Raw genomic sequence first — 19,225 nt, forward strand, 5'->3', positions numbered from 1 at the left:
GAGATAATCTCAGCAACATTTTTTTTACCCTTCTGGGTCATGATTTTTTTTTTTTTTTTTACAAATAGTTTATTGTCAAGTTGGTTTCCATATAACACCCAGCGCTCATCCCACAAGTGCCCTCCTCCATGCCCATCTCCCCCCTCCCCCACACATCCATCAGTCCTTAGTTTGTTCTCAGTATTCAAGAGTCTTTCATGGTTTGCCTCTCTCCCCCACTATTTTCCCCCCTTCTTCTCCCCCACAGTCCTCCGTTAAGTTCTTCCTAATCCTCCTATGTGTGCAAACATATGGTATTTGTCCTTCTCTGCCTAACTTATTTCGCTCAGCATAACACCCTCAAGGTCCATCCATGTTGCTACACATGGCCAGATTTCATTTTTTCTCATTGCCATGTAGTATTCCATCGTATAGATAAACCACATCTTCTTGATCCATTAGTCCGATGATGGACACTTAGGCTCTTTCCATGTTTTAGCTATTGTGGAGAGTGCTGCTATGAACATTGGGGTACATGTGCTCCTATGCCTCAGCATTTCTGTATCCCTTGGGTAAATTCCTAGCAGTGCTATTGCTGGGTCATAGGGGAGTTCTACTGTTAACTTTTTGAGGAACCTCCACACTGTTTTCCAGAGGGGCTGCACCAGTTTACATTCGCACCAACAATGTAGGAGGGTGCCCGTTTCTCCACATCCTCGCCAGCATCTAGAGTCTTCTGATTTGCTCATTTTAGCCACTCTGACTGGCGTGAGGTGGTGTCTCGGTGTGGTTTTGATTTGTATTTCCCTGATGAGGAGGGATGCTGAGCATCGTTTCATGTGTCTGTTGGCCATCTGAATGTCCTCTTTGGAGAAGTGTCTGTTCATATCTTCTGCCCATTTCTTCACTGGGTTGTTTGTTTTTCGGGTGTGGAATTTGGTGAGTTCCTTCTAGATTTTGGATACTACCCCTTTATCTGATATGTCATTTGCAACTATCTTTCCCATTCCATTGGTTGTATATTAGTTTTATGGATTGTTTCCTTTGCTGTGCAGAAGCTTTTAATCTTGATGAGGTCCCAACAGTTTATTTTTGCTCTTGATTCTTTTGCTTTTGGGGATGTGTCAAGTAAGAAATTGCTGCGGTGGAGGTCAAGGAGGTTGTTTCCTGCTTTCTCCTCCAGGGTTTTAATGGTTTCCTGTCTCACATTCAGGTCCTTTATCCATTTTGAGTTTATTTTTGTGTATGGTGTGAGAAAATGATCTAGTTTCATTCTTCTGTATGCTGCTGTCCAGTTCCCCCAGAACCATCTGTTAAAGAGGCTGTCTGTTTTCCACTGGATACTCTTTCCTGCTTTGAAGCTCAGCAACATTTTAATAATATAAAAGTTTAAAAGAAAACCTATGGTGGCTTTTGGTTTACCATAAAGACGCATCAATTAATCTTTCCCCTAATAAAGAAAGCATTAACTGCTATGGAAAGAGAGGTTATTCTTGGAAAAGAAATAATTCTTAATATAAAAAAGTTTCTAAAATCTAGACTATGCTCTAAAAGACTGCTTTTCAGACTTCTGATAGTGAGCTTAATAACAAAGTTCTGCATCATGCTAAACACTGGGCATAAAGGCCAATACTTGCTTAACGGTATTATTAAAATAACCCTTTTTGTAGATCACCCTGGGTACATGTAAGCCCCAAAAGTTGTGGGTTATCAGGCCATGATATGGAGGAAATCATCATAATCCTTGCTAATATCAACAAAGAGGAAAAAGATCCTAATCTATAAAAATTCTAAGTTATAAAACAAGAAGATTATATTAGGTCAGAACTTAACTCTTATGAGACTCTCATGATTCAAACTCAAGATTCTATTACTAAAAAAATATTGATTTGATTTTTATTATCAAAGGCTCTTTATTTCTTGATTGAAATATATTTGACCTATAACACTGTAAACTTAAGGTATAAAAACATGTTGGTTTATATACTATAATTTCCATTTCAGCCACAGTTAGTACCTCTATCATATAACATAATTATCATTTCTTTATGGTAGGAATAAGTAAGATTTAGTCTCTTTGCAAGTTTGATAATTATAATACTGTTGTTTATGTTCACTACACTTATAGTACTCTAGGACTTATGTATCATTCAGTCACAAGCTTGTACCCTTAGATTGTATAATTTGCAACAAAGACAGGCTCTTTTTAAATCTTTTTGTCTTGACCTAGTTCTTCATAAATTCTCAAATATATGCTGGCAGAGATTTTCTCAGTTATTTTACCATCCTGGATTATCAGGTATTAGTCTGAAGATTTGAAAACATCACCTTATTTGTTTTATTCCATTCAGCCAATATTTTTTAGCAGCTAATACTTTCAAGTAGTTCAAAAACAAAATAACACACAAAAAAACAAAGAGTATGAAAAGTATTCCTCTTACCCATTTCCCAGTCCCATCTATTTCACCTTCTCAATAAAGACAAATCATGTAGACAGTTCTCATGCATCTTTGCAAAAACACTTTTTACAAATACAAGCTCATTAAGTATATCTACTGAAATAGTCTTCCATTAAATATTTGCTCATTTCAATTGTCTATTATGTTTACCTGTTATCTACATGTCCTACTGGTGTTGCCTTTTCTGAAAATACAGAATGAATGAAGCGAGAGTTTGTCTACTAACTAATCTGGTCACTCCAAATCAGCTCTGGTGATATAATTTCCTTTGAGAAATGGAAGCAAAGAAATGAATAAATTAAAACCTTACCCATAAAGCCTCCACTGGCAATGCTCACGTATTCTTTGTTTTTCTGTAACAAAAATAGAATTGAAATTATTCCAAAATGTGATTTAATTAAACCATATAGCCTTATAAACATTGACACATGTTATATATAGTTATGTATTAAATTTCTGGACTTCTTCTTTTCTTTGACATACAGGACTCTGGTACAGAGAGATACATATATTTACCTTGTATACTGTAAGGTCTGGTGCTTGGGTGGAAAGAAAGAGACAACTTCATGGCTACTAACAAGACTGATTTATCTGTATTAAAGTTCTAATAATATAATAAAGAGTCAAACTAAAATCAGTTAATTGTATTTTTAGATATAATTAGAGTGGTTTTTAAAAGATTTCAAAACATCTTGTATCTTTTATAAAAAGGGACTATAAAAACAAATACTATAGCTAATTATAAATAAGAAATAATAGAATGTTACTATTTTACAAGCTACTATACAAATTAACGGATCTAACATACACTGACAAAGAAAGAGACTTAAAAAAGAAATATCTGGGCAGTATATACCTCCTGACCAAAGTTCACACCACCTAGGGCTTCCTGTCCCCCCCCACCCCTCCCAAAAAAGTAATCTGGTCAAGTCTCTAGATCTAATTACCAGCTTAGAGGAAATACCAGGGACAGAAACTGATAAACAACACCATGTAAATGCAATTAGCAAAATCTAGAATGTGGGGGACTCTCTATAAGACAAAGTAACCAGTTTTTCCAACAAATATCTGCAAGGAAAAAAAATTAGGGAAGGGAACCTATAAATTAAAAGAGATTTAAAAGATGTCAACCAAGCAGAATGTCTTGTTTTGGATCCTAAGAAGATAAGAGAAACTTGAACAATAGTTAGATATTTTTTATAATAAAGTATAATAATGACAATGTGGTTATATGTCTTAATAAAGAGTTTACAGGGTTCAATTCTACCTACTCTTGATTCTGTTTGAAATTTTCCATGATAAAAATTGGGGAAAAAATTTCTAAATCCACATCAAGAACTTGAGTTACGGAAAAAAAGTTCACAATATTTCAAATTCTTGCCATGTGATAGCCCTCACAACATATAGTTTATACCAGTTTTAAAATATGCCAATTAAATTTGGAAGTAAAATGAATCTGAGTTTCTATTTTTGTTATTTTGTGTAAGCTTCTAAAACCTCTCCTTTAATAAGGTATAAAATTATCTTATAAACCTTTCCCTGAATACCATGTTCCTTCTTGCATTTGTCTTTTAAGGATTCTTTCCTTTAGGCTTATTTTCTCAAAGCAGATTTCCAGTAAAGTACAACATGAACAGAAATGGATCCAAATTGAGTAGCTAGTGCCACATCATGCCTATGGTCTTCCTAATTCCCTAAGTCAGGGTCATATAAAATGAAGACTCTGGTGTATAAACTACCAAAGAATACCTAATAAACAACTATTTTTATGAAGAAAGAGCCATCAGTGGGAGAGGATTTGTAGAGAAGATAGAGGAACAGGCTACATAAAATCACTGATACAAATCAGACAACTGATCAAACACAAAAAGGAAAGATGGCCAAGTGTAATGAATAACTATACACTTATTCTATTTCAAAGCAATTACTACAAATAGCACTAGGGAATGAAGAGACCTAAACAGCAAGGCAACAATAATCCAGAAACAGATCTTGATGCACTGAGGAATTAAAAATGTGGTATTTCAGGGTGCCTGGGTGGCTCAGTCAGTTAAGTGTCCAAGGTCGGCTCAAGTCGTGATCTCACAGTTTGTAAGATCAAACCCAGTACTGGGCTCTGTGCTGACAGCTCAGAGCCTGGAACCTGCTTGGATGCTGTGTCTCCCTCTCTCTCTGCCCCTCCCCTGCTCGAGCTCTGTCTCTCGCTCTCTCTCAAAAATAAATAAATGTTGCTTTAAGGTGGTATTTCAAAGTGATAACAACTAGTTAGCTATCTGGGAAAAGATTTTTTTGTATTCCTACCTCACTTATCACACAAAAATAAATTCCAGATGATTCAAGACAGGCATAAAAAGTACACCATACAAACATGTAAGAAAAATCCCAAGAAGTCCTTTCTTGGCAAGACACAAAACCTATAAGCTGTAAAGAAAAACTTCATATAAATTTGACAGTATAGATAACAGTACAAAATTACATATGAGAACTTAAAGATGATAGCAATAACCAAACAAACTGAAATAATTTGTCAGCATACCTGCAAAAAGTGTGCCAGGACCATGTTCATGTACATGTCTTCTTCCTCTCTACCACTGCCCATAAAACAGAGGTGCTCCCCACCAGCAATGGAGCCAGATTCAATGGACTGCTTCTGTGCTTCCAGCAAAGATTTTACTGACTGTGCAAACTCAGATGGATTCTGGAGCATCTAAACAATTTAATATAATAGTTAACTATGGAGATATTCTTTGAGTTTTCTGAAGAAAAAAATCCAGTTTTCATGAATCACTTGAGCAAATTTTTAAATAAGCATAAGAGAAAACTATCTAAGTCCTCCTAGGCAAATGAAGGATGAGAAAGGCTCAGGTTCACTTTTTAGGATGCAAACAAGCTTGGATTTCCTTCCTTACTTAAAGCACCCAGAACTCTCTGAGTTGTTCCACCTCTATTTTCCCTAAGTTTCCTCTCAATACCACCTAAACCCCTCTCCATACCTTTTCAGGCCTCAGCATCACCTTTTTCAGATGAGTTGGATGAAAGGCAGACTGTACAGTTAGCAAAAGGGTTTACTCCTCTTTCTGTCTTCCCTAATCCCTAAGGCTCTTATAACCAGAATGGTTTAAATAATGTCAGTCCCACTTCTACCAACTGCTCTAGGTATTTCTGACAATATTTAATTATTTACTTCATCTTCTCCTGTAATTAAAGTGACCCTTGTAGAAAAATTTTAACAAATGAGCACCTGAATGCCATATACTACCCTTATTAAATATTAGTTTATGCCTAAACACTCAAGATGAAAAAAAAGCTTACAGTAAAAATTTCTAGAATAATTACCCATTATAGAAAGAGCTTGTATTTATAGAGTACTTACTAGATGTGAGGCACTATGCTAAGTGTTATATCAGACAATTCACAGTGAGAAGTTTAAAATTTACTGACAACAATGGTAACCAACAGTAAGCCAAATCTCTCAGGGTTTGCATCTACCCTCATCATACCAAGAGAGTATCCTGGGTGAAAACGAAACCTGAGAAAACCACTTTTGTTATAAGGGCAGAGACTCCCTACTTAAGCAGAAAGAAAATATCCCCAATCTTGTACATGTATATTTATTTCTGAGCTAAAGAAAAAGACCTATTTATTCTCTTACTTTATAAAAAAATTTTGGGGCGCCTGGGTGGCTCAGTCAGTTAAGTGTCCAACTTCGGCTCAAGTCATGATCTCACAGCTCATGGATTTGAGCCCCGCATCGGGCTCTGTGCTGACTGCTCAGAGCCTGGAGCCTCCTTTCGATTCTGTGTCTCCCTCTCTCTCTCTCTCTCTGCTCTTCTCCCACTTGTGATCTCTCTCCCCCCTCTCTCTCTCAAAAATAAATAAAACATTAAAAAATTATTTTTTTAATTTTAACTAGCATTTATACTAACCAGATCTGAATCTAAGTGGAAAGCAGTTGACAAATGCCCAGCATTATACTGTTCTGCAGGACGGCAATCCACCACAAAGAACCGGACTCCTTCCTAAGAGGAAAACAACATGTGACATCCTGCAATTTGCCATGAGGGTCACATTTGATACAAGACAGTATTACAATTAACCAAAGGCGAAAGAATAGGTTTATTAAAAAAATAGATCTCACAGAATTAGGAGGACCCAATTAGCAGAGATACAAAAAACTAACCTCAAGATCTTAAATAACTGTATTTATTTTGAACAGTTTGTATAGACTGTTTTCAACACTTTGTATTTTGAGCACTTTGTATATACTGTTCTTGACTAGGAAGTCTTAAAATATGTAGCAGGAGAATGTCATTTTGAGCTATAAAACTATACTGGAATTATATATTTAAAAACTATATAGTTATAAACACAGATCTAGATATGATTCCTATTTCTGCAAATAAGTTCACAAAGTTGCCAACAATTAAATTCATATAAGAACATCTTTTGGGGATGAGAGGAGGTTCCACAATGTCAGTTTGAACTGAAGAAGTTCACATGAGGATCTTTAAGCTGGATTACAGGTTTTCATTTGTTTTTAATACTAATTCTAATAAGAAAAACATGTGAAATGTCTATTTTAAAGAGATCTACTGTAAAACGCCTATCTTTCTATGTCCATTCTTCTTCCCTCCATCTTCAAAATATGCCTCACCTTCCAAATATACATATCCATGGTTAACTGTTACACTACTAGTAATAAAGAAACATATATAGAAAAAACTTGCTCATTAGATTTTTATGAAGATAGCAGGACACAGAAAATTATGGTATATCCTCAGTTCTCCTTTGTTATATGCTCTATGGCATTAGACCATGTAATTTAATTAGCTGTATAATTACCCAGAATTTAACTATTAAATGCTAACTTCACCCTTTTAAGAACTTTTACAGTATTCTGTTTCTTTGCTAAAATATGAAAAAAGATTTTGCAATTTATAAAAATAGTTGTCAAGAATAATTAATTATTGACAATTAAAATAACATAAAAGCTGGCAGTTTTAAAATGAGCATGTGGGGGTGCCTGGGTGGCTTAGTCAGCTGAGTGTCTGACTCCTGATTTCAGCTCAGGTCATGTTCCCAGGGTCATGGATCAAGCCCCACGCTGGGCTCCGTGCTGAGTTCAGCTCTATGTTGAGCATGGAGCCTGCCTGAATCTCTCTTTCTCTCCTTCTGCCCCTACCACCAAGTACACGCGCACATCCTCTCTGTCTCAAATTGAAAAAATGAACTCATAGACAGAAGATTAAGCAGATTAATCATTCACAACAAACAGGGAGGAAATGTTGGTTTTGCATTTAAAAGGGATATTTCTCCAACAGACTGTGGGTTTTCTTTATTTACCCCTTGAAGCTGATTTGCTTGAAGGATCTCTGACACTGAGATGGCCAGACAAAGAGCCTGACTCAGATCTGCATCGTCATCCTTAATTCCCAACAAAGTACTACCAAATAGATGGTGATTATCCTGTTTGTAGAGAAATTGTTAAAACATTATGAAGAAAAACCAAAATCAATCTTTCTTTCAAAAAATATTCCTAATAAACCATGATGAAAGGTAAAATAATTATATAACACACCTGAGTCATGTGATTTTAAAATTTAATATTGTATCATCTCAAATCTTATAGACTAAAAGCTACAAAAAGGCTATATAGAATATAGAAAATCCCTGTCAGAGTTCATACAAAATAAAAGGCTACGAAAAACTAAAACAGTCTACATAGTTGTTTTCTACATCAGCTATTTTAAATTTTAAAATGGTTACTCACAATTTTTCATATTTTAAAATAATAAAAACAAAAATAAGGCATAAATTATGTAATACACTGACCTACAGCCTGGTTTAATTAGCAACTACTAGTACAGATTATTTACTATGTCTGAAGAATAAAAGCTATTCCTCTTAAAAGACTGAAAAGAGCAAAACTTCTTTTTCATCCAACATCCTAAACCACTATCCCATCATCTGACTTGTTCCACTTTGTTAGGCGCCAAGGTGATCTACAAAAGGCAATTATTAATATAGCTGAAATTAGTCCCTAGAAACAAATCTCTTTTAATTAATTAGTTTCAGGGGAAATGTTCTTAAAAGATGTCTCTTCTCTGCCTTTTGACACATATTATACTGAACATAATTTAATCTCATCTTGCTGTTTCAGCAACATGACCACCAACTAGCAATTATTATTATAGAATGCCTAAAAATAAAGAAAAGACAATACTGCTCTCATGGGTACCTGAGGCCATAGACAAATCTGTTTATTTTATAAATAGTAATTCTGTGCATCCTCCACTATTAGCTTTTGCTTCTTGGAGTTTTACTTTCTAGGACTCATGTTTCTAATCTGGTGTCTTTTCATTTGAAAGCACTTGTCCGGCCGAGAAAGGTTCTAAGTCTCTATGTGGCTAAGGGACCCTTTTTTGTTAACAGACAACTTGCATCATTAAAATTGTGCAAAGCTGAACTCCAGATAAAGGAGACATGATTATACATCCTCCATCAGATTTCTGTAATTTTTAAAGTCAAGAAAGCACTAACTCAAGAAATCTCTCCATTTTCTAATGATCAGAAATAATTAATAATCGGGGCGCCTGGGTGGCTCAGTCAGTTAAGCATCCGACTTCAGCTCAGGTCAGATCTCACGGTTTGTGGGTTCAAGCCCTGCGACAGGCTCTGTGCTAACAGCTCAGAGCCTGGAGGCTGTTTCAGCTTCTGTGTCTCCCTCTCTCTCCGCCCCTCCCCCACTCATGCTCTGTCTCTCTCTGTCTCAAAAATAAATTATAAAAAAAAAAATTAAAAAAAAAGAAAAAATTAATAATCAAAGTGGAGGTGAAATGGTTCCTAGCATATGTGTATACTCTCTTTTCAATCTGTCCCTCCACTGGGGCGAGTATTTATGGTGAAAAATCACACAAAACTGCAACACAAAGACAGATAAGTGGGGCACCTAGATGGCTTGGTCAGTTAAGTGCTCGACTCTTGATTTCAGCTCAGGTCATGATTTCCAGGTTTGCGAGATCAAGCCCCATTTAGGGATCCACACTGACAGTACAGACCCAGCTTGGGATTCTCCGTCTCCCTCTCTCTCTCTGCCCTTCCTTGCTCACACATGTTCTTTCTCTCTTAGAATAAATAAAAATTAAAAGAAAAAGACAAGAATGATAATCTAGAGTATTTTAAATAAAGTGGACACAACATAAACAAAAAAACAATGTACAAAATGTGAAATGTGGAGGCTGGTAATTTGTCTTATACCTTCCTAAATGAAGCTGGTGTTTTACTGCAATAATACTGAGCCAGAGAGAAAAGGTCTTCTATATCTTCTAGGTTCAAACTGGATGGAGTATTTTCCAAGAACTCTGAAAAAGGATTATAGATATGAGAACATTAAAAAAATTGTGGAAAATACAATCATGAACATTATGTAGCAAAGCTAGAATATCTTCAACATAATAAATACTACATAAATGGAATCTCAATAGTGAGGCCTTTAAAACTGCCTGAGGAGCAGTGGAAGTCCCCAAGGGAGCTGACACTGTTAATGCAATTCTACTGTTAGTGAAAGATCATTTCAGGTAATCAAATCAGGTTCATTAGCCTTGACTGCAGCACTGTGATTATTTAACAAACACATGTTGAGTGCCAGGGCCCCTGGAAATAAAAGTGACTAAGAAATAATTCCTGACTTAAGGAAGTCTGTCTTGTGTAAGAAATGTAAAAATTAATCACTATGATGTCATGAGATAAACATTATAATACAAATAGTACAAAGTGGCAGGCAATATACAGAGGAAGTAGTAACTAAATCTGTGTGGGGGCTAGAATGGGGAGAACCCAAAAAAAGTACTAAACGTTCATGATGTAAGTAATTACGAAATCTGAGTATTCAAAGATAAATTAAGGAAGGAATGGGGAGAGAGAGGAGGGCCTCTGGTATGAATAATGAAACCTAAGAAACAGTATATGAAAAAGAACTGAAAGATTAAAAAAACATAGAAGAGATGAATGAGGAGGGCAAAATCAAGGGAAAATAGGCCTTAAGATCTCTATGTACAGAGTATATATGAGTTAAAAGAAACCTCAGAGTTCTGTAGACTAATCTTTAAAATTTACAGATGAGAAAACTGAGTTTTAGAAAATTAAGTGACCTGAAATATTTCCTCTACAGTAAATTACTTACGGATAACTTCTTCTTTGCTATCAGACTCCTGTGCTAAAATAACTTCTCTGTAAAAGAGAAACCAATGAATTTGAGTTAAATATTAACAGAACATCCTGAGACTAGAAAGGAAAAAAATCTAAGCAACTTGATACTTACTTTGCATTAACAAGGATTATTAACATTAAGAAATAAATAAAAAATGGATCTGCTTGTTGTAGATATCCATCCCATATTGCCTGAGTGACTTCAATGGAACAGTAACATGCAAAAAGGCTTCCAAGCTGTAATCAGGAAATGAAATGAGACATAAACCACTGGAAATGACCTGTTCTTTTAAACGTATGAAAACAAATGTGTAAGTAACATTATATCCAATTATCGGCAAGTGATACTTAATGTGTAGCTTAATTATAATGTACGTAATGCAAAGGCAGAATATGTGGATTCAAGGCACAATGATGCCACTTACTAGCTGTGTGACTTAGGGCACGTTACTCAACCCCTAAAACTCCCATCTCTACTTAAAAAAAGGAATACTGCTACCTTTCTTCTACCATTGCTGTAGAGAGATAATTAACCTAGAGTATCTAAAGTAACTAATACATATCTGCCAGAACATAATAACTAGCATAACTACCACTACAAGGGTAACTAGCATAATTATTATAGTACTTAATCTGTAAGGTAACTGTAAAGATCAAACATGGTTACTTAAGAACACAGAGTAAAATTTTAATGACCAAACAAAGGTGAATTGCTGCCAAAGCTTACATGTCCATCATTTGAAATAGATGAGACAACATTTATATTCCTGTGTTTCAGGAGCTCTATGATTTTCTCTTTTAAATAAAAGAGCTGTTTAATAAGTTTCTCTAGAGCCTATGTTTTAAAAAAAATTTTTTTTTAATGTTTTATTTATTTCTAGGAGAGAGAGAGACAGCGAGAGCAGGGGAGGGTCAGAGAGAGAGGGAGTCACAGACTGAAACAGGCTCCAGGCTCTGAGCTGGCAGTCAGCACAGAGCCTGACGCGGGGCCCGAACCCACGAACCGCGAGATCATGACCTAAGCGAAAGTCGGACGCCCAACCGACTAAGCCACCCAGGCGCCCCTCTAGAGCCTATGTTTTAAATTGCATAAATTCAGTGATACTTTTATTCAATTTTCATTAGATACAGGAACAATTCCATTTAGGGGTTTAAACTTAAAATATTTTTTAATGGCTAACAGGAACATATACATTGGTGCATACTTTGTGCTAGTACTAAACTACTGTCACATTATTATTTCTTATTTTAAATAGTCTCACAATAGTCCTTCAATGTTGACATTCTTCTCCCCATTTTACGAGTGAGGAAATGAACTGGTATTAAATAACCTTCCAGAGCTCAGAGAGATAGTGGGTGGTGGTGTTTGTCCTAGAAAAATGACCTGAGATTCCACAGTCCAGCTAACTACCATTACACTTGACCACAAAGCTTTTCAATTAAAAAAATGTTACTAATGTTTTTTGTTGTTTTAAAAATTATTATTACAAATAAGACTATTATTAAAAATACCAGGGACACCAGGTGGCTCGGTCAGTTGGTTAAATGTCCAACTTTGGCTCAGGTCATGATCTTGCAGTTTGTGAGTTGGAGCTCCCCCTCCCCCGACTGGGCTCTCTGCTGTCAGCACAGAGCCTGCTTCAGCTCCTCTGTCTCCCTCTCTCTCTCAAAAATAAATAAACTTTGAAAGAAAAAAAGATTACTATTCCAAATCCCAAAGATGTAAATACAAACAGAATTGCAATATATGGTCATCATTAAAGTCACATAGCCAAACTACAGTTATTATTGCATTGCTCACAGCTGTAGATCCCTCAAGGTTTAAGAATTAGTTTTGATTGTTTCAAGACTAAAAAAAAAAAAAAAGAAAGAAAAAGAAAAAGACTCCATTCTATACACATAATACTAATAGCAAGAACTAATTGCGGCATTGACTGAAGAGACCAGTTGTTTTAGTACTTTGTTCAAATCTGCTACCAGCACCAAGGACTGATTCAGAGTTGTGGTAACAGAAATAGCATTTCTGAGGCATGATGTGACAGCAGAGATATCTATAAGGCATCAGAATGCTTAGTTTTTTACTTGAATACGAATAAGTACACTGAATGGCAACATATGAATCTCAGTGAAACTATAATTTATAAATATTATTTCAATTCAAAGTGGTTAAGACTGTGGATAAAACTAAAGAGTAGGTTGCTGCAGTTTGAGATTTAATATGACAGTTGAAACCAGTTAGGATTCTCTAAGTACCATTTCCTGATTGCTCACTCAATCCCATCACCCTCTGAGGTAGGTATTATTATTATTATTATTCTCATTTGACAGATAAAGAAACTGAAGCTCAGAGGCTAAGTGTCTTAAATCACACAGTTAATAAGTGGGAGAAAGGAATCCTTTCTGAAGAAAAGTTAGGTTAAGACATGATCAAGGAGTATGTTTAATTTCTGTATATTCTTCTAGCACTCAATCACTGTTATAGAAAGATCTTCAAGTTAATCAAGAAGAGCAGTTCTCAAAGTGTAGTCTGAAGAGCCCTAGAAGCCCCCAAGAGTATTTACAGGGGAGTCCATAAGGTCAAAACTATTTTCATAATCATACATGAATTTTAACTGCCTTTTTCATATTCATTCTCACAAGTGAACAATACTTTTCCAAAAGCTACATGAACTGTGGTATCATCACAGACTGAATAAAGAAGCAGATATGAGAATCTACTTATTTGTGCTCTAGCCAAACACTGAGATTTGCAAAACTATAAAACAATGTCACTATTATCACTAATTTTCTTTTGGAAAATAATTATTTTGCATTAGAAAAATAGGCTATTAAGGTTAACATGTAATGGATTTATCACTACTTCTAAATGAATATTTAAATTTCTTAGTTTTAATTTCTAACCACCATAATCTGTATAAACTAGAGATCCTCAATAAACATGGGGTATAAAAATTCCTGACACCAAAAGGTCTGAGAACCACTGACCCAGAATAGTAAAACTTCCTGTTGAAAACATACAGAATAACGGAGCACTGAGATGTACTCTATATTCCTTTATATTGGTCATTTGATAATTTTAAGTAATTTTCCTCATGATTGGATAGCAATTCTTATACACACCATCAACAATTTAGTCACACAAAGTTTTAAAGTGAACTGATACATATAACATACTTACATATATCACATGCCTAGATTTGTACACATTGCATACATGTATCTCAGAAATATTACATATGCATGTACTACCTATGTAATATGAGATATATGTAAAACAACAATAGACTAAACTTCATTTTAAATAATCTAAACTAACCTAGTCAAGAGCTAAAAAACTTATTTTTGAAGTGCCAATAATTTTACTCCTTTGGTGTAAGTAGTAATGGTCTATAATTTACTACTTTTCTTTCTCTTCCTTGGGGGGAAAAAAAAACCTAACTATAGTTTTATAGAAAGCTATTTTTCATTAAGTGTTCCTACTTTCACTTTATTACCCAGTTGAGTGCATAGGAGTCTGGAGTAATTTTCTTTGTATCAAGAAAAGAACAAAGCTCAGGCTCATGGTATTGGATGAGTAATCGGAAAAGATGAAATGGTCTTCCCTTCAGAGAACAATCCCTAAAAGACAAGAGAAGCAAGGTTTTTGCATTAATGGATCAGAAATGATCATATCAGTAACTAGTCCTCCTGCAATACCCACCTCCTTCTCCCCACCCCCAAAACACCTGAACACCACGGCATTCACAGCAAGCCTACCTCATATATCAGTCAGAAATCTCTTGCTAACACCTAATATACCTGATTTGACAGAAAGTTTGTAGAAACAGCAGGTCTACAGTCAACTTTAAGGAGATTCTCTCCAGCTGAACCCAGGCAGCACTCAAATGAAAGAAAGGACTACAGGGACCACTGGAAAGAGCAGTACCATTCAGGTTATTTTGACAAGTGCTGGATCCCAAAAGGAGAACTATAGAGTTGTAAAAAAAAAAAAAAAAAAAAAAGTCCAGCTCTCTTCTTCCCTCCCAAATAAAAGAAAACTCACAGGAAGGCTTTAGGTTAGCTCCACAGTTAACATACTCAATTAGGAATGTCCTTTAGGCAAAGGTAAAAGTCTGAAATGGCTGCAGGTAAACAAAATGCTGGATCAAGAGCCTTAGTTGAAGAGGCCTAGGTACTAGTGCTCAGAATGAATCTCAAGAGGTACAAAACACCTTATTAAACAAGTGTACTACTTCTTGCCTTCTTCCCTTGTGTCTAATGAATCAATAAAAATGTACACAGCTCAAGGACAGGTGATCTCAATAAAAGTCAATATTTACTGAGAAAATATCACATGCCACTGTAACAGGCACTTTACAAAGTTATCTAATTTTATCTTTACAAGCAACCCTATGAAACAGTTACTATTATTTTCCTCATTTTACAGATGAGAAAGCTGAAGCTTAAATGTAAGTAACTCACCCAAGGTCACACAGTTAAAAAGTCAGCTAAGAGCTCCACACAAAAACTGTGCATTAAACTACTATGCCATACTACTCTCCTCTATATAAAATTCAGTATTTCAACAAGCGGTATTTTGGTAGAGGTACAGCCTCTAAAAAAGCAAAATGTAAAGAAACTGAAATAAAGTAAAAGGCTTCATGTGAAAAAGCTAATGAAATGAATGTCACAGTTATAAAAGCACTGATAAAGAGGGGTGCCTGGGTGGCTCAGTCGGTTAAGCATCCGACTTTGGCTCAGGTCATGATCTCACGGTTCGTGGGTTCGAGCCCTGCGTTGGGCTCTGTGCTGACAGCTAGCTCAGAGCCTGGAGACTGTTTCGGATTCTATGTCTCCCTCTCTCTGACCTTCCCCTGCTCATGCTGTCTCTCTCTCAGAAATAAGTTTTTAAAAAAGCATTAAAAAAAAAAAGCACTAATAAAGAATATTGTCCAATGCTATTTAAGTGGAAATAATGAAAAACAATTTCCGCAAAACCAAGATCTGAGATCAATGCCAGGATTTGGTATGACCCTCTATCTACCATTTTTTGATACTGTAGATAATAGGAAAATTTTGTAAAGAAGGCCCAAGGTTGTTAGTTCAGATGCCCAGAGATAGAACTGGATTCATAATGGCAAGATTATCTCTTCCTTCATCCGAATACTTTCCCCATTCTAAGAAATGCAAGTCAATTGATTGCTAAGACAAAACACGGAACCTGTAGAGTAGGGACATAAAATTGTAGGAACCATCGCCTAGTTCATGTTCCTAGCAGGACATCTCAGGGAGTCAGCTATTGCAACAGGGTCTATTCATTAAGTAGCTGTGTACTGCAAAGCTACTCTCCACTGCAAGGCACTGTGCTTGACTGGACAGGATTCTATGCACATTACAATGAATCTGTAATGAGAAGATATATTACAATGGAGTTCTTCTAGCAGCATTTTGTGGGGCTGTGTTCTATCCAGAAGCATTAATGCTGACCCTGCCTGGAGTGCTGCATTACATGTGGAACTCATAGAAACAGTAACTAGAGGAATCTAACAAGATAGTGTATTACACAGCTCAGTGTAAATCCCCCTCCCCTACTATTACTACCACCACCAACACTCTCTGGAGAAAAAGTTGGAACATCATGTCCCTTGCTATTACTAGCTCTTTTACACAGAGCGGTGGTAAAATATAAGCTAAAATACAAACAGAGACTAGTGTAACTGAGTATCTCACAAATATGAATTCCAGTCTCGCTCTCCCATGACCGTAGTCCTGTCTCCTGGCATCTCCGGGTCTATTTTACATATATGAACCACTCTGGCTTCAAAGTAGCAAAGAGGTTCTCTACCCTGCTGTACATCAGCATCACCTGGGGAATTTTTTAAAAATATGCCTAGGCTCTACCTAGTGTAATTCCACAAAGAAGATATACACACTTCCAGAAAGCACATGAAAGATGATAAACATCATTGACCTGGAAATGCAAAGCAAAACCATAATGAGATACCACTTCATACTCATTAGTTTGGCTATAATTTTTTTTAATGTTGGCAGTGGAAAAAACAGGATCTTCATTCACTGCTGGTGGGAATGTAAAATGATATACTTGTTGAAAAGGCTGGCAATTCCTTAAAAGGTTAAACACAGAGTCACCATATAATTCAGCAAATCCACTTCTAGGTACATACCCAAGAGAAATGAAATACATGTTTACATAAAAATTTGTACACAAAGATTCATAGCAGCATTATTCACAGCCAAAAAATAATCCAGCGTCCAACAACTGTTGAATGAGTAAATAAAATGTGGGATAGCCATGCAATGCATGTATATCCACAGAGACAGAAAGTTTAGTGGTTACCTAGGGCTGAGAGTGTTGGGTACAGGGTTCCTTCTTAGAGATGAAAATGTTCTAAAATTACTGTGGTTATGGCTGCACACCCTCTGGCTATACTAAAAACCAATGAGTTACACACACTAAAAGTATAAATTTTATGATCTAAAAATGATACCTTGAGCTATCAATAAAGAAAAAGTTCTTCAGTGCTTTCTAACAAGCAACCAGGGTGGAGAACTATATTGGTTAAAACAAAGGTGTCTATCCAAACTTAGGTTCAGATCTTAACTCAGACATACACACCAGAAGTGTAATCCTGAGTAGGTCTTTTATCTCTTTCTTTGCCTGTTTTTGTAGTTGTAAATCAGAAAAACCTACCCTTTAGTGGTCATTGTTTAAATGAGAAAACACACACAAAGCACCTGCATTTAGTACAGTGTGTATCAGAGAAAGCAGTAAAGAATCATAGTCATTTAACTACCAAGCTCCAGAAAAGTAGAGTTCTCTACTTTGGCTGCACATTGCAGTCAACTGAGAAGCTCTACAAAAGCAATGATGCCTGGGTGCCCTCCTCAGAGATTTGACTTGACAGTCAGGTATATAAACATGCATCAGGATTTTTAAGAGCTCCCTCAATGATTCCAGCGTGCATCCAAGAGTCACTGCACAGATTATGTCAAAAGTTCCTTTTTGCTCTGAAATCCTGACTACCTAATTGGTAGCACAGGAAACTATAAGAATTCTTTCTGGCCTCATGGATGTAGCCCCTGCACTACCCCCACTCTGGCCCCCACCACTGCACCCATCTAAATATCTACCTATCTAGTCTCAGCCTAAGTGTCACTTGCCCAGGCAAGTCATCTCTGACCTCCAGGAAACGTTAGGTCGCCCCCACTGAATATGCCCCTTGCATTCTATATTTCATCTTCCAAATACTCAGCACACTCCTAATTACTTGTTCAGTGCCTGCATACCGAGGATCACATTTCAAGCTGTAATACCAGCACCTCACTGAAGGCAGCCCTCCAAAAATTTTACTTTTCATATAGACACTACAATGTTATTTTTATTTTATAAGGAAAGAAATTAAAATAGGGATACTACCAAAAGTTTGGCACAAACTTTACAAGCATAAATTCTTAACTAACGAACCCTTTAAAAAATGTTTATGACCACAAAAGCAAAGTCAAAGAACAGTTAAGATTCAAACAACCTTAAAAAATACTTGAACCTTTTACTTTACCACCAAAGTAAATCTAAGGACTTTAGTTCAAAACAAATTAAGACATTTATTCATTTACAATTCATTCAATACGAATTATTATTACTAAATCTTATTTTACCTGGGGATGTACTTATTCATGATAGCATAAAAGCAGTTGTATAAATCGCTGCGTGGCAAGTGAAGGTGCACCAATGGTTTCAGTAGATGTATCCAGCTGAGGGATGTGCTGTATTTAATGTTACGTGATTTACAGTAAAAGGTGATTACAGATTCAATATCCAAAAGTAATTCTTCTGCCTTCTCTTGTGGCACTGAAAACTGTTCTAGAAAAGAAGTGTCAAAATTAAGTTACCAAGGGCCTGTTAGAGATTCAATTATTGCACATAACACTTGTTTTCAAACACACAATACTACCTTAGTGTACTCAGAGCATGACAAAGGCAAAGAAAACTACACAAAAGCACATATCCTTATATTTAGTATTTACTGGCTATTCAGTATTTAACTCAACTTTATAATACTTGAGCTATATATATGTTAAACCTAAGAATGGACAATCCAAGGTAGTGAGGTAGGAAAGATGCTTGACTCATATTCCTGGAAAGCAAAAAGGTGTTTTCTAAACAAAAGATTATCGTCTACGCAATGACAGGCAGCTGCCACTATAGCTTTGTCAGGGAAGGTTATTCATTCTCCACCAATAAATTCTCTTTCTTTTGCATATACCAGCAATAATGTTTCTGTTATGGTTAGCCCACAAAAGTCTATCTAAACAAAATTTAACTAAAATGTGATAAAAAGAAAAAAATATACCAAGAACTATAGATGAATTTAAAAACATAAACTAAATTCATTTAAGTTTGAAAAAGACCTTATGGAATGACCAGAAACCTTTTCACCCATGACTTACAACATTTTTTTTAATTGCAGATCATAATGATAATAAATAATAAAGTTTATAGGTAAACTTTTAGAACACAACCCTTTTAACATGAAAACTAAAGATCATACAGGGGCGCCTGGGTGGCTTAGTCGGTTAAG

General features: G+C 35.9%; 1 protein-coding gene across 2 annotated transcripts in view; it reads right to left on the reverse strand.

The window, feature by feature from the left end:
* Positions 1-19,225, reverse strand: part of TBC1D23 (TBC1 domain family member 23) — a 64,098-nt gene that overhangs the window by 16,898 nt on the left and 27,975 nt on the right. For both annotated transcript variants that reach the window (XM_039251954.1, XM_039251953.1), the window contains exons 4-12: positions 18,303-18,507; positions 14,141-14,264; positions 10,759-10,883; positions 10,621-10,667; positions 9,696-9,799; positions 7,782-7,904; positions 6,365-6,457; positions 4,975-5,145; positions 2,749-2,791 (exon numbers count right to left, since the gene is read on the reverse strand). In XM_039251954.1, the coding sequence (XP_039107885.1) occupies positions 2,749-2,791; positions 4,975-5,145; positions 6,365-6,457; positions 7,782-7,904; positions 9,696-9,799; positions 10,621-10,667; positions 10,759-10,883; positions 14,141-14,264; positions 18,303-18,507 (1,035 nt within the window). The remainder of the gene's footprint in view (positions 1-2,748; positions 2,792-4,974; positions 5,146-6,364; positions 6,458-7,781; positions 7,905-9,695; positions 9,800-10,620; positions 10,668-10,758; positions 10,884-14,140; positions 14,265-18,302; positions 18,508-19,225) is intronic.

This window comes from Hyaena hyaena, unplaced genomic scaffold (genome assembly GCF_003009895.1).
Source record: "Hyaena hyaena isolate Hyena2069 unplaced genomic scaffold, ASM300989v1 scaffold_407, whole genome shotgun sequence".
In the NCBI taxonomy this organism is placed as follows: Eukaryota; Metazoa; Chordata; class Mammalia; order Carnivora; family Hyaenidae; genus Hyaena; species Hyaena hyaena.